At 41.1% G+C, this 13,885-nt stretch overlaps 1 protein-coding gene across 2 annotated transcripts in view; it reads right to left on the reverse strand.

Moving 5' to 3' along the window:
• The window catches only part of LTBP3 (latent transforming growth factor beta binding protein 3), a 51,290-nt gene that overhangs the window by 22,402 nt on the left and 15,003 nt on the right, over positions 1–13,885 (reverse strand). For both annotated transcript variants that reach the window (XM_087913770.1, XM_087913772.1), the window contains exons 8-13: positions 12,829–13,017; positions 8,166–8,182; positions 6,106–6,184; positions 4,999–5,091; positions 3,117–3,242; positions 941–1,072 (exon numbers count right to left, since the gene is read on the reverse strand). In XM_087913770.1, the coding sequence (XP_087769896.1) occupies positions 941–1,072; positions 3,117–3,242; positions 4,999–5,091; positions 6,106–6,184; positions 8,166–8,182; positions 12,829–13,017 (636 nt within the window). The remainder of the gene's footprint in view (positions 1–940; positions 1,073–3,116; positions 3,243–4,998; positions 5,092–6,105; positions 6,185–8,165; positions 8,183–12,828; positions 13,018–13,885) is intronic.

The following is a 13,885-nucleotide window of genomic DNA, read 5'->3' on the forward strand; positions in this document are numbered from 1 at the left end:
GAGGAGGAGGAGGCAAAAGATTGAAGAAAGAATGCAACATGGCAGGCAACTCTGCTCACTGCCAAGAGTTCGATCCTGACCAGCTCAAGGTTGACTCAGCCTTCCATCCTTCCGAGGTCGGTAGAACCAGATGGTTGCAGGAAAGAGGCTGACTCTGTAAACCGCTTAGAGAGATTTGTGAAGCGATATATAAATCTATCTATCTATCTACCTACCCACCCACCCATCCATCCCTCCACCTATCCCTCCCTCCATCCACCCATCTATCCATCCATCCACCCCTCTCTTCCTCCCTCCATCCCTCCACCTATCCTTCCCTCCATCCATCCACCCATCTATCCATCCTTCCATCCATCCCTCCACCTATCCTTCCCTCCATCCACCCATCTATCCATCCATCCACCCTCTCTTCCTCCCTCCATCCCTCCACCTATCCTTCCTCCATCCATCCACCCATCTATCCATCCATCCATCCCTCTCTCCCACCCTCCATCCACCCACCTATCCACCCATCCATCTCTCCACCTATCCATCCCTCTCTCCCACCCTCCATCCCTACACCTATCCCTCCCTCCATCCACCCATCTATCGGTCCATCCATCCCTCTCTTTCTCCCTCCATCCCTCCACCTATCCATCCCTCCATCCTTCCCTTCTTCCACCTATCCATCCCTCCCTCCCTCCCCCTATCCCTCTCTTCCTCCATCCATCCACCCACCCATCCATCCCTCCATCTATCACTCCTTCCCTCCCTCATTCCCTTCCTCCACCTATCCATCCCTCCCTCCCTCCCCCCTCCATCCCTCCACCTATCACTCCCTCCGTCCACCCATCTATCGGTCCATCCATCCCTCTCTTCCTCCCTCCACCCCTCCACCTATCCCTCTCTTCCTTCATCCCTCCACCCCTCCCTCCCTCCCTCCAATTCTTGGAAGACTCACCTGTGCAGGATCTGATCCCCTTCTGCACTTTCAGCTGGTAGCCCCGGTTGCAGTGGCAATTGTAGGACCCACCGGTGTTCATGCACACGCCTTTCCCGTTGCCACACAGCTCCAGTTCACACTCGTTTACATCTGTGGAGCAGAAAAGAAGAACGGGGATCCCAAAGGTATATTGATCAAAGGCCAACTGGACTTTCTTGGGGGTTCCCCCCGCCCCCCCCTCACTGAAAACGTTTTAGTTCTTATCCAAGAAGCTTCTTCGCTTCAGTCCTGTTCTGTTTATTCAGAATAGCAGAATGAGTTGGAGGGCACCTTGGAGGTCTTCTAGCCCAACCTTACATTACCCAAAACCACGTTGAGACTTTGGGGGGAAAGCGCAGAGAAGAGCAACTAAGATCATTAAAGGCCTTGGAGCATAAAACACACGAAGAACAACGGTTGCAGGATCTGCGTTTGGCCCGTCTAGAGAAAAGAAGGACCAGGAAGAATAGCGGTTCTTCCAGGATTTGAGGCGCTGCCACAAAGAAGAAGACGGGGGTCAACTCATTTTCCAAAGCCCCCGAGACGGCAGGACAAGAAGCAACGGGCGGAAACTCACCAAGGAGAGAAGCGACCTGGAATTAAGGAGAAACTTCCTGACAGTGGGGACAGTAAACCAGTGGAACTGCTTGCCACCAGAAGTTGTGGGTGCTTCATCACTGGAGGCTTTTAAGAAGAGACTGGACAGTTACTTGTCTGAAATGATATTGCATTTCCTGCTTGAGCGGGGGGCTGGACTAGAAGACCTCCAAGGTCCCTTCCAGCTCTATTGTATTCTATTCAATCTGGCATTCTGCAGAAGTGTCCCACTACAAAACCTACCATCCAGGGCCACTTGGCTGGGAATCGAATAGAGTAGAATCAGAATAGAATAAAACAGAGTTTAATTAGAATAGAACAGAACAGAACAGAACAGAACAGAATAGAATAGAATAGAATTTAATAACAATAGAATAAGAACAGAATAAGGATAAGAATGGAATGGAATAAGAATAGAATAGAATAAAAATAAGAACAGAATAAGAACAAAACAAAACAAAATAAGAACAGAATAAGTATAAGAATAGGAACAGGAAAAGGAAGGGAAGGGAAGGGAAGGGAAAAGAAGAGAGAATAGAAAATAGAATAGAATAGAACAGAACAGAACAGAACAGAACAGAACAGAATAGAATTTAATAACAATAGAATAAGAACAGAATAAGGATAAGAATGGAATGGAATAAGAATAGAATAGAATAAAAATAAGAACAGAATAAGAACAAAACAAAACAAAATAAGAACAGAATAAGTATAAGAATAGGAACAGGAAAAGGAAGGGAAGGGAAGGGAAGGGAAAAGAAGAGAGAATAGAAAATAGAATAGAATAGAACAGAACAGAACAGAATAATAGAATATAGAATAGAATAGAACAGAACAGAATAATAGAATATAGAATAGAATAAAATAATAGAATAGAATAGAATAAAATAATAGAATAGAATAGAATAGAATAGAATAGAATATAGAAGAGAATATAGAATAAGGAATAGAATAGTATAGAGAATAGAATAGAATAGAATAGAATAGAATAGAATAGAATAGAATAGAATAGAACAGAACAGAATAAGAATAGAATTTAATAACAATAGAATAAGTACAGAATAAGAATAAGAAAGGAATGGAATAAGAATAGAATAGAATAAAAATAAGAATAGAATAAGAACAAAACAAAACAAAATAAGAACAGAATAAGTATAAGAATAGGAATAGGAATAGAAAAAGGAAGGGAAGGGAAGGGAAGGGAAGGGAAGGGAAAAGAAGAGAGAATAGAAAATAGAATAGAATAGAACAGAATAGAACAGAACAGAACAGAACAGAATAATAGAATATAGAATAGAATAAAATAATAGAATAGAATAGAATATAGAAGAGAATATAGAATAAGGAATAGAATAGTATAGAGAATAGAATAGAATAGAATAGAATAGAATAGAATAGAATAGAATAGAATAGAATAGAATAGCAGAGTTGGAAGGGACCTTGGAGATCTTCTAGTCCAACCCCCCCCATAGGGGACCCTATACCAGGGGGTTGGACTAGACAGACCTCCGACTCTATTCTGATTGAGCTGAAACCTTTGAAGGAAACCGCCTCTTACCTACGCAATACCTGTGCTGAGGATGCCACCGATAACCTTGGTAACATTGGCAGGTGAATCCGGATCGAGTCGGGATGCACTCCCCGTGGTTGCAAATATTGCGGTTTAATTTGCAAATGTCCACCTCTGTGTGGCGGAGAGAGAGAAAGGCAGGGGGCGGAAAAAAACCATTGGAAATTGCCACAATTGTTCCATCGATTGGATAATGGTCGTTTTTTTCCCCCCCAACACGGAGCCTTCAATCCCAGCCGGAAAGTTCGAAACGAGAGGAAACCTACATACAGGCCATTTGCAACTCGTTTAACGACCATTCCAAGTGATTAAAAAAAGATTACACAACATTTAGATCCGAAACCTGAAATATCCCTATTAGAAATGGTACCAGAAGGCTATAGTAAAGAAAATATTTATTTAATTATGTATGTTTTAAGAGCGGCTAGAATTGTATTTGCCCAAAATTGGAAGAGTGATAAAATACCGATAGAGAGGAAAAGAACTGAAAAAAAAATATTTGAATGTGCAGAAATGAACAGACTGACACTAGAAATTAAAGAAAAAGAAGAAACTGAATACTACAAGGTGTGGAATATGTTTTATCAATGGATAGAGAATAGAACAAATTAAAAAAAAAAGATTTGATGCATTCACAGAATAATTAGAGAAATTAAGGCAATAGCTATAGGTGATAGTATTATGTATATGAGCTTAAGATTATTGTTGTATTGTAGATTTGATAAGAACATTATTTATAATGGTTAAATATTTGAAATATGTACTTAAATAGACACACGATTGAAATGGAATGGTATGTTGTATATTAAAAAAAACAATAAAAAATTTACTACTACTATTAACTGCTATTGCTATTAATCTGCTCATCACACCTAATCACCCCTCCCCTCCCGTTTGTGACTGTGTGACCGTAACTTTGTCGCTTCTATCCTTACGATTTATATTGACTGTTTCCTAGCATGATTCGATTGCGTATTGTACCCTAGGACTATCATTAAGTGTTGGACCTGATGATTCTTGACTCTTGATTAATGTATTTTTTTCTTTTTATGCACACTGACAGCAGATGCACCAAGACACATTCCTTATGTGTCCAGTCACACTTAGCCAATAAAAGAATTCCATTCCATTCCATTCCATTCCATTCTATTCTATTTTATTCCATATATATATATAGATACATACATATACATATGTATATATGTGTGTGTGTGTGTGTGTGTGTGTGTATGTATATGTGTATGTATGTATGTATGATGTATGTATGTATATGTGTATATATATGTGTGTGTGTGTGTGTGTGTGTGTGTGTGTGTGTGTGTGTGTGTGTATATATGTGTATATATATATATATATATATATATATATATATAAAAATATAAATATATATAAAACAATCGTTCCAAGTGATAACAGGGCTGGGAAAAAAGTGACTTAACAATCTGTCCTCGCACTGATGACCATCGCTGCCACTCTATAGTCACAACCTCAACCTTGCATGTAATGTAGTTAAGTGAGAAATGTGTTCAGTCATTTTTGCCCCATTTCTTGCCACTGTTGTTAAGGTGAGCCCCTGCCTTTTTTAAATTAGTCACACGGTCATTAAGTGAATCTGGGTTTCCCCCATGGATTTTCCTTGTCAGAAGGGACGCCAAAGGGGTTAAGCAATCGCGATGTAAATCACACGACCAGGGGGATGCTGCCATGGAAGTAGGAAAAATGGTCCCAAGTCAACTTTTTTCAGAGACTTTGTAACTTCAAAGCCACTTAAAGGAATGGTTGTAAGTCAAGTACTATCTGTATTTTTTAGAAAAACATGTTTTCAGAAAAAGAGTAGGGGGGAAACGTGATTTGATAGTATGGTGCTTACCGGTCTCTTGAGTTGGAGGCATGTAAAATTCATCCATTCGGTCCTCTTCAGGGTACTTCACCACGACCGCGACGGTGGGCTTCGTGATCACCACTGCAAAGATTAACAGATGATTTAGAAGGGACCTTGTAGGTCATCTAGTCCAACCCCCCTTCCCAAGCAGAGACCCTACACCATTTCTGACTGATGGCAGTCCAGTCTCTTCTTGAAAGCCTCCAGGGATGAAGCTCCTACAACTTCTGAAGGCAACTTGGATTGATGGCTCTCAGTCAGAAAATGTCTCCTTATTTCCAGGTTGAATCTCTCCTTGTTCAGTTTCCACCCATTATTCCTTGTCTGGCCTTCAGGGGCTTTGGAGAATAGCTTGACCCCCTTCCTCCTCCTCTCTGGGGCAGCCCCTCAAATATTGGAAGATGCTCTCCTGTCTCCCCTGGTCCTTCTCTTCCCTAGACTAGCCGGTTCCTGCAACTGTTCATCATATGTTTTAGCCTCAACATCCTGGTTGCTCTTTTCTGCACTCTTTCTAAGCAAGGGTCCCCAAATTTGGCAACTTTAAGATTTGTGGACTTCAACTCCCAGAATTCCTCAGCTGGCTGGAGAATTCTGGGAGTTGAAGTCCACAAATCTTGAAATTGCCAAGTTTGGAGACCTCTGTTCTAGAGTCTCAACATCTGTTTGATTGATAGATAGATAGATAGATAGATAGATAGATAGATAGAGATAATAGATAAATGATAGATGATAGATGATAGATGTAGATAGATGATAGATTGATATAAATAAATAGATGATAGATAGATAGAGATAGATAATAGATAAATGATAGATGATAGATATAGATAAATGATAGATTGATATAGACAGATAATAGATAAATAGAAGATAGATAGATAGATAGATAGATAGATAGATAGATAGATAGATAGGCAGACAGACAGACAGACAGACAGACCCAGATTAAAAGAGTTGGAAGGGACCTTGTAGGTCATCTAGTCCAACCCTCCGCCCAAGCTAGACTAGCCAGGCCCAGCTCCTGCAACCACTGAAAATGCCCCCACAACGAGGCTGGGGGAACCAGCACAGAGAAGTGTTTTTCCTCTCACTCACCGGGGTACCGAGGACCCAAAGTTGGGGTGTTGCCGAAAACCACACCCTGCTCTTCCGAAATCGTCGTGTCTCTGGGCACCTGGAGAGATTGAGAAGGGAAGAGAAGGAGACAATGAACGGGAAGACAAGATAGCAGGAGTCCTCAGCTTAAGACCCCGACTGAGCCCCAAAACTATGCTCTTTAAAGGAGATATCGAGTGAGTTTTATCTCATTTTACGACCTTCCTTGCCACAGTCGTTAAGTGAATCATGGCCGTTGTTAAGCCAGTTGCACGTTTCTGAAGGGAATGACCCACTGACTTTGCCTATCAGAAGGTTGCAATTGGTGATCTCACGTCACTGGGATTTGCAACCTTGTCCTTCATCAGGGTGAATCGATGAGATTATGTCCAAAATCATTCCTTTTGGAATAAACAAAACAAAAACAGGATAACAGAGTTGGAAGGGACCTTGGAGGTCTTCTAGTCCAACCCCCTATAGGAGACCCTATAGTACCATTTTAGATGGTCTGATCTAGGTTTCCCCAAAAAGCACTAAGGAGACTCTTTGTCCTGGCAAAACCCCTTTTATTAAACGAAGGTGAATTTCTTGCATCCACCTTCAGCCAAAGGCCTGGCAAACAGTCTTTCAAGGGTCTAAAGAGGAGCACAGACTTTATCTAGCCTGGCGAGCTGCCAAGTAAATATTTCCAAACGCAGTGCTGACAAGGAAGGGCTCGACAGAGATCGTCACACTGCTGCAAGGAACAAGTTGTTTCCTGCAAAAGCCCCCTCCCCTTTTGCTCCTCTTTTCATCCCTATGGGAGGGGCCATTCACCATCCATCTGTGGCTTTACTCCCACGTCGACCCTTAGTTCATACTTGTTCTTTTCTTTTGGCAACTCTGCACATGCGCAGGCTGGGAACGGGCTCCAGCTGCTCCCCTGCCTCACTGCAAGGAGTCAGGAACAAATCTTCACCCTCATTAAACGAACGAATTGCCTCCTGCAAACACCCCTCCCCGTTCCCTCCTCTTTATTCCCTCTGGGAGGGGCCATTCACCATCCACCTGAGCCTTTACTCCTGAGTCGACCCTTGTTCGTTAACTGTTCCCTTCTCCTGGCAGCTCTGTGCATGCACACATTGGGAAAAGGCTCCAGCTGTTCTTCTGCCCTACTGATGTCCGACTCCAAAGGCAGCTGATAACCGTTAGACAGTCCTGGCCCCATCTCTGCCTCTGATGAAGAGCCCTCGTCCGAGCCTTCTTCAGCCTCCAGGACTGGCCCATGTTCCTCCCCCACCTCCTCACTCTCGGCTGCCAGTTCCACTAGCCACCACCAGGCCACAACAAAATAGCTCTCCAATCTCTTCTTGAAAGCCTCCAGTGATGGGGGATTCACAACTTCTGGTGGCAAGTTGTTCCACTGGTTAATTGTTCTTACTCTCAGGAAATTTCTCTTTAGTTGTAGGTTGGATCTCTCCTTGATGAGTTTCCATCCATTGTTTATTGTCCTGCCCTCTGGTGCTTTGGATAATAGGTTGAAAAGCAGAAGGCCGACCAAAAATATTAGAAATGAATAGATTAAAGTTTGCAATTAAAGAGAAGGAGCAAACTGAATACTATTAGATGTTTTATCAATGGCTAGAGAAAAAAATATGGAAGCTAGCAATAGCTAATAGATTAGTGAAATATAGAAAATAGGTTAATAGAATTAAATACGTTAAGAGGAGTGTTATAGTGAGAGAGACATTATGTATATTAATAAGATAATAATAGAAAATTAACTGAATATGGTTGTAATTGTAATTATTATTGCATAAGATATCTGTACCCAGATGACACACCGTTAAATGGAAGATGAATTGAATGTATTTTAAATAAAATTAAAAATGTATTAAAAAGAAAAGCAGAAGACCGATTCAAATGACCGCTGGAGACCCCTGTATCATCTCCTGGTGGCTCAGATTCCATTAAATAACTCTCTGAGATTGTGTTAGATTTGAAGACGGCCATTAATTAATTTTTTTTCACATATTTTTTTTTTACCTCTTCCACAGTTCTTCAGTGGGCCTCACACTTACCATGGCTGGAGAAACAGCTGCAAAACATAAAACCAGAGATAGGATGATGGTTAGAACTTTTGATGAGAGTTAGTGCCTCTGTGAGCATACTCCATTCTTCTACTGATCTAAACAATTACGAGTAACAGTATATAACAAGAGTTGGAAGGGACCTCAGAGGTCATCTAGTCCAACCCCTTGCTCAAGCAGGAAACCCTACACCATTCCAGACAAATGACTGTCCAGTCTCTTCTTTAAAAGCCTTCCGTGATAGAGCACCGATAACTTCTGGAGGGGAAGCCATTCCACTGATTCCAAGGCAGTCCTCGATTTACGACCGCAATTGAGCTAGAAATTTCTGTTGCTAAATAAGACAGTTGTTAAGTGAACTTTTCTCCATGTTACTTGCCACAGTTGTTAAGTGAATCACTGCAGTTGTTCAGTTAGTAACATGTTGTTAAGTGAATCAGGCTTCCCCATTGACTATGCATGTGAGAAGGTCGCAACAGGGGATCACATGACCCCAGGACACTGCCGCCGTCATAAATAGGAGTCAATTTCCAAGCATCTGAACCTTGATCATGTGACCATGGGGATGCTGCCACCGTCTTAAGTGTGAAAAACGGTCATAGGCTCCTTGTTTCCGTGTTGCTGTAACTTCGAGTGGTCACTAAAAAACTGTTGTAAGTCGAGGAATACCTGCAATTGTTCTCATGGTCAGGAAATTCCTTCTTATTTCTAGCTTGGTTTTCTCCTTAATTAGTTTTTATCCATGGCTGAAATAGTCTGCCTTCCTTCCTTCCTTCCCCATCCCTCCCACCCACCATTTCTTTCCTTTTCTCACTCCCTCCCTCCTACCTTCCTCCCATTTCTTCTTCTTTCTGCCTTCCTTCTTTTTCCTGTTCCTCCTTCCTTCCCCCTCCCTCCCTCTGTTCCTTCCTTCCTTTTCTCTCTCCTTTCCTCCTTCCTTCCTCCCACTGCTTCCTTCTTCCTTCCTTCCTTCCTTCCTTCCTTCCTTCCTTCCTTCCTTCCTTCCTTCCTTCCTTCCTTCCTTCCTTCCTTCCTTCCTTCCTTTTTCTGTTCCTTCCTCCTTTCCTCCTTCCCCCTCCCTCCCTCCCTTCCCTTTTTATTTCACATATCCTTAATAACCAGTGTCCAATCCAGTTCCACTGTGGCGTTTTTTCAAAAAGCTTATAAAAAAACCCTAAGCAAAATATTATTTTTACGAGCTGCTCTCCGGTTGGAGAGATTGCAAATGAAGTGGCATTCCTGGCGTTCCAGGGACTACAGACTTATTTGTTTCTCTTTTTAACATACAGCACACACCTCTTCCATCAAAAAATCCAATTCTTTTTTAAAAAGAAAGAACTCCTCCGCAGCTTAAAATGTCTCTCTCTCTCTCTCTCTCTCTCCAGTTATAAAGTCCAGAAATGTTCTTTCTTCTTTAAGACTGCAGTAAATCACTTGATTTTGGGTGGCTGGCAGTAAACCAAGTCAAATAACTAACTGCAAACCTATAAAAGAGCTTTCAAATCTGTTCTTTGGCAGAAACAAAGATATCTTGATGTGCTTCAAGTTATGATTTGAATCCAAACTCTCCTTCAGTCCGAAATAAAGTCTCAAATCTCAGCTTAGGATATTTTTTCCTTATCTGGGAGGGTTCGCTTTGCAAACAAAAGAAAAAAAAAGAAAAGCCAACTTTCTAGACCTCATGCCGTTGAGGGTCAAAACTGCACCACGCAACCTGGCAAGATGAAACTTTGCAAAAGGCAAAAAACTTTTTACACTGTTGTTGTTTCAGCTGAGTTGAGACTGGGGTAATCCAAAAAGGAAAATTGACTTTAAAATCACAACCTGCCGTGGAACAAATGCCCAAATGGTTTTGGATAGCCGAGATTAAGGAACAGGGAACGAAATCTGGCAGAAAAGCAGAATACAGAAACACAGAATCAAAAAGGAACCTTAATGGTGGAACTACTTGAAGTTTAAAAATTTAGCTGCCAAAATACACGCAAATATTGAGTTCAGCTTCTCCGCAGGTGAGTTCATCCAGGAGTAGATACCCAGTACAGTTAGACCTCAACTTACGACCATCTGTTGAGTGACTATTCAAAGTTAGAACAGCATTGAAAAAGGTGACTTACAAAAATATTGCACATTCCCACAATCCTGCAATCGCTGTTTGTGTCGGTCCTAGCCGGCTTCCGGAAGGAAGAACACAAATGAGATTTTGTGTGAAGACATGAATAAAAAGGGAAAAATATTTGCACGGGGACAATACAGGGAGTCCTCAAATTTTGGCCACCGTTGAGCCCAAAATTTCTGTGACTGAGGAAAACTTTTGTTAAGTGCCCCATTTTTAAGACCTTTCTTGGCACAGTTGTTCAGCAAATCCCTGATGTTGCTAAGTTAGCAATACTGTTGTTAAGTGAACCGGGTTTCCCCGTTGTTAAGTGAATCAGTTTTGCTTTGTCAGGAGGTCACAAAAGGGGATCACATTAAAATTTCAACCGTCATAAATATGAATCAGTGGCTAAGCGTTTTGAATTTTGAGCATGGGGATGCTACAAGTTCTAAATGTTAAAAATGGTCATAAGAATGTGCAGAAATGAATAGATTAACGCTTGTATAACGGAGAAAGAACAAACTGAATATTACACAACATGGGAGCTATTTTATGGATGGTTGGAGAATAAAAACAGAAGTGAGAAATAAAAGGAGATTAGTAAAATAAAGAATATACATTAAGACAGAGATGTAAATAATATGATGGTGATTATTAATATGATTGTTAAGATTATTATGCCTAATTTAGTATTTAGTATTATATTTTCATTAGAAGATATGTTAAAATGGACAAATGAATAGAGTCATAATGCTGATAATTCCCTTAACACTGTTAAACTATTTACTAAGTCTGTATTATTACTATTACTACTATTATTATTATTATTATTTACGTAGCTTTTTCTCTGGTAATATTACACTACTAACTAGAGCATACAAAACATTTGCTAGACCAATACTCGAATACAGCTCATCAGTCTAGAACCCACATTATGTATCTTATATTAACACAGTTGAGAAAGTCCAGAAATATTTCACAAGAGTTCTAGACTCCTCTACTCGTTGCAGAATACCTGATGCCACCAGACTCGAAATTCTAGACCTAGAAAACCTAGAACTACGCCGCCTTCGGTCCGATCTAAGTATAGTATATAAAATCATACATTGCAATGTCCTACCTGTCAGTGAATACTTCAGCTTTAATCATAACAATACAAGAGCAAACAATAGAAACAAGCTCATGGTCAACCGCACCAAACTTGATTGCAGGAAATACGACTTCAGTAACAGAGAGGCCAATGCCTGGAATCCTCTACCTGACTCTGTGGTTTCTTCCCAAACCCCAAAACTTTAACCTTAGACTGTCTACCATTGACCTCACCCCTTTCCTAAGAGGCCTGTAGGGGGTGTGCATAAGCGCACCAACGTGCCTACCGTCCCTGTCCTATTGTTTATTTTTCTTATATGTACCCATTTCAGGTATTCATAACTATGTATATACTTATACCTATTATCTTGTAAGCAATTGACAAATAAAATAAAATAAAAAACGATTACTATTCATCTTCTCATCCTTCCTTTCACCCATCTCCTCCCACTTATGACTGCATGAATGTAACTTAACTTGTATCCTTATGGTTTTTTAATTGACTGTTTACTACTATAATTTGATTGCTTATTATGTTTCCGAGTATGATTAGATTGCTTATTTGTACCCTTTGACTACTATCAAGTGTTATGCCAATGATTCTTGACAAATGTATTTTTTCCCTTTTTCTTTTTATGTACACTGAGAGCTTATGCACCAAAGACAAATTCCTTGTGTGTCCAATCACACTTGGCCAATAAAGAATTTTATTCTGTTCTGTTGTTCTGTTCTGTTCTGTTCTGTTCTGTTCCGTTCCCTTCCGTTACATTCTGTTCCATGTTCTGTTCTATTCTATTCTATTCTATTCCATTCTATTCCTTCAAATATTTATTCTATTCTATTCTATTCTATTCTATTCTATTCTATTCTATTCTATTCTATTCTATTCTATTCTATTCTATTCTATATTCTATTCTATTATATTCCTTCAAATATTTATTCTATTATATTATACTCTATATTCTATTCCTTCCAATATTTATTCTATTCTATTCCTTCAAATATTTATTCTGTTCTGTTCTATTCTGTTCTATTCCATTTCATTCCATTCCACATTCTATTCTATTCTCTTCTATTCTACTCTATTCTAATTATTGTAAGAATAGATAATTATTATCAATGTAACGAATACTGTAAATTTTGATTGTAATAGCACAGAGATATTTGCACCCAGACGACACACTGTTTAATGGAAGATGACATGTTCAAGGTCATATACATTCAAATAAAAATACCTAATTTTAAAAAATGGTTGTGTTGCTTTTTTCAGTGTCGTCATAACTTCGAACAGTCTCTCAATGGACTGTTCTATGTCAAGGACTACCTGCATTGCCCCAGCCATGTCTGCCAAGACAGCCATTTTGAGAAGGTGCCCACGGCTCTACTTTCACCTTCCAACTACCCCCAGCTCGCTGAGTAACTCCTTCCCTTCCCTTCCCTTCCCTTCCCTTCCCGCGTGAGCAAACCAACCTTCTGCTTCCTGGGAATCGCTGTCCGGGGCAAGAAGGGTGGGAGGCTCCGGCCGTGGTGGTGGCAAGTCACTAGTAGCATCCGGGTGGATCTGGAGTAGGAACTCGCTCTCTCCCTGGATGGTCAGAGTTTGGTGCAAGGTTTGAATGTGGTAGCCTCTCCCCGCAGGGCAGATTTCTCGGAATGCCGCTATCCAACCGGGAGAGAAAAAAACGAGACAGTCAGAGGCCCTCCAACCTGCAGGTAAGATTCGCGCGGTGAAGCAATGGACTGAGGAGCGGAGAACGAGAGGAAGGGAAAACGGGAGCTGTGTTGGAAAAGGGGCAACGGAGGAGATGATTTTCCAGGACAATATGGCAAAGCGGGGATATAGCAATAGCACTTAAGACTTATATACCGCTTCACAGTAATCTCCAGCCCTCTCTAAGCGTTTTACAGTCAGCCTCTTGCCCTCAACAATCTGGCTCCTTCTTTTACCAATCTTGGAAGGATGGAAGGCTGAGTCAACCTCGAGCTGGTTAGAATTGAACTCCTGACTGTGGGCAGAGTTTGCTTGTAATGCGGCATTCTAGCAGGCAGGCAGGCAGGCAGGCAGGAAGGAAGGAAGGAAGGAAGGAAGGAAGGAAGGAAGGAAGGAAGGAAGGAAGGAAGGAAGGAAAGATGGAAAGCAGCAATGGCTCTTAGACTTATATACCATTTCACAGTGATTTACAACCCTCTCTAAGTGGTTTAGAGTCAGTCTATTGTCCCCAACAATCTGACTTCTCATTTTACTGATCTCGGAAGGTTGCAAAAAGTGATCTCGTAACCTCAGGATACAGGAATGGTCATAAGTATGAACCAGTTTGCCGGGTGTCTGAATTTTGTTCACATGAACACAGGGAAACTACCAAGGTTATAAGTGTGAAAACCGGACGTTAAAGTCACTTTTTCCAGGGCTGTTGTAACTTTGAATGGTCACTAAATGACCGGTTGTAAGTCAAAGACTACCTGCAGCCCGTCCCGAGCTAGAGAAGCGGCCCAGCATTCAGAAGACAATAACGGAGCACCGAGACAG

The sequence above is a fragment of the Pseudonaja textilis genome, chromosome 16, assembly GCF_049901715.1.
Source record: "Pseudonaja textilis isolate UNSWEBS1 chromosome 16, rPseTex1.2, whole genome shotgun sequence".
In the NCBI taxonomy this organism is placed as follows: Eukaryota; Metazoa; Chordata; class Lepidosauria; order Squamata; family Elapidae; genus Pseudonaja; species Pseudonaja textilis.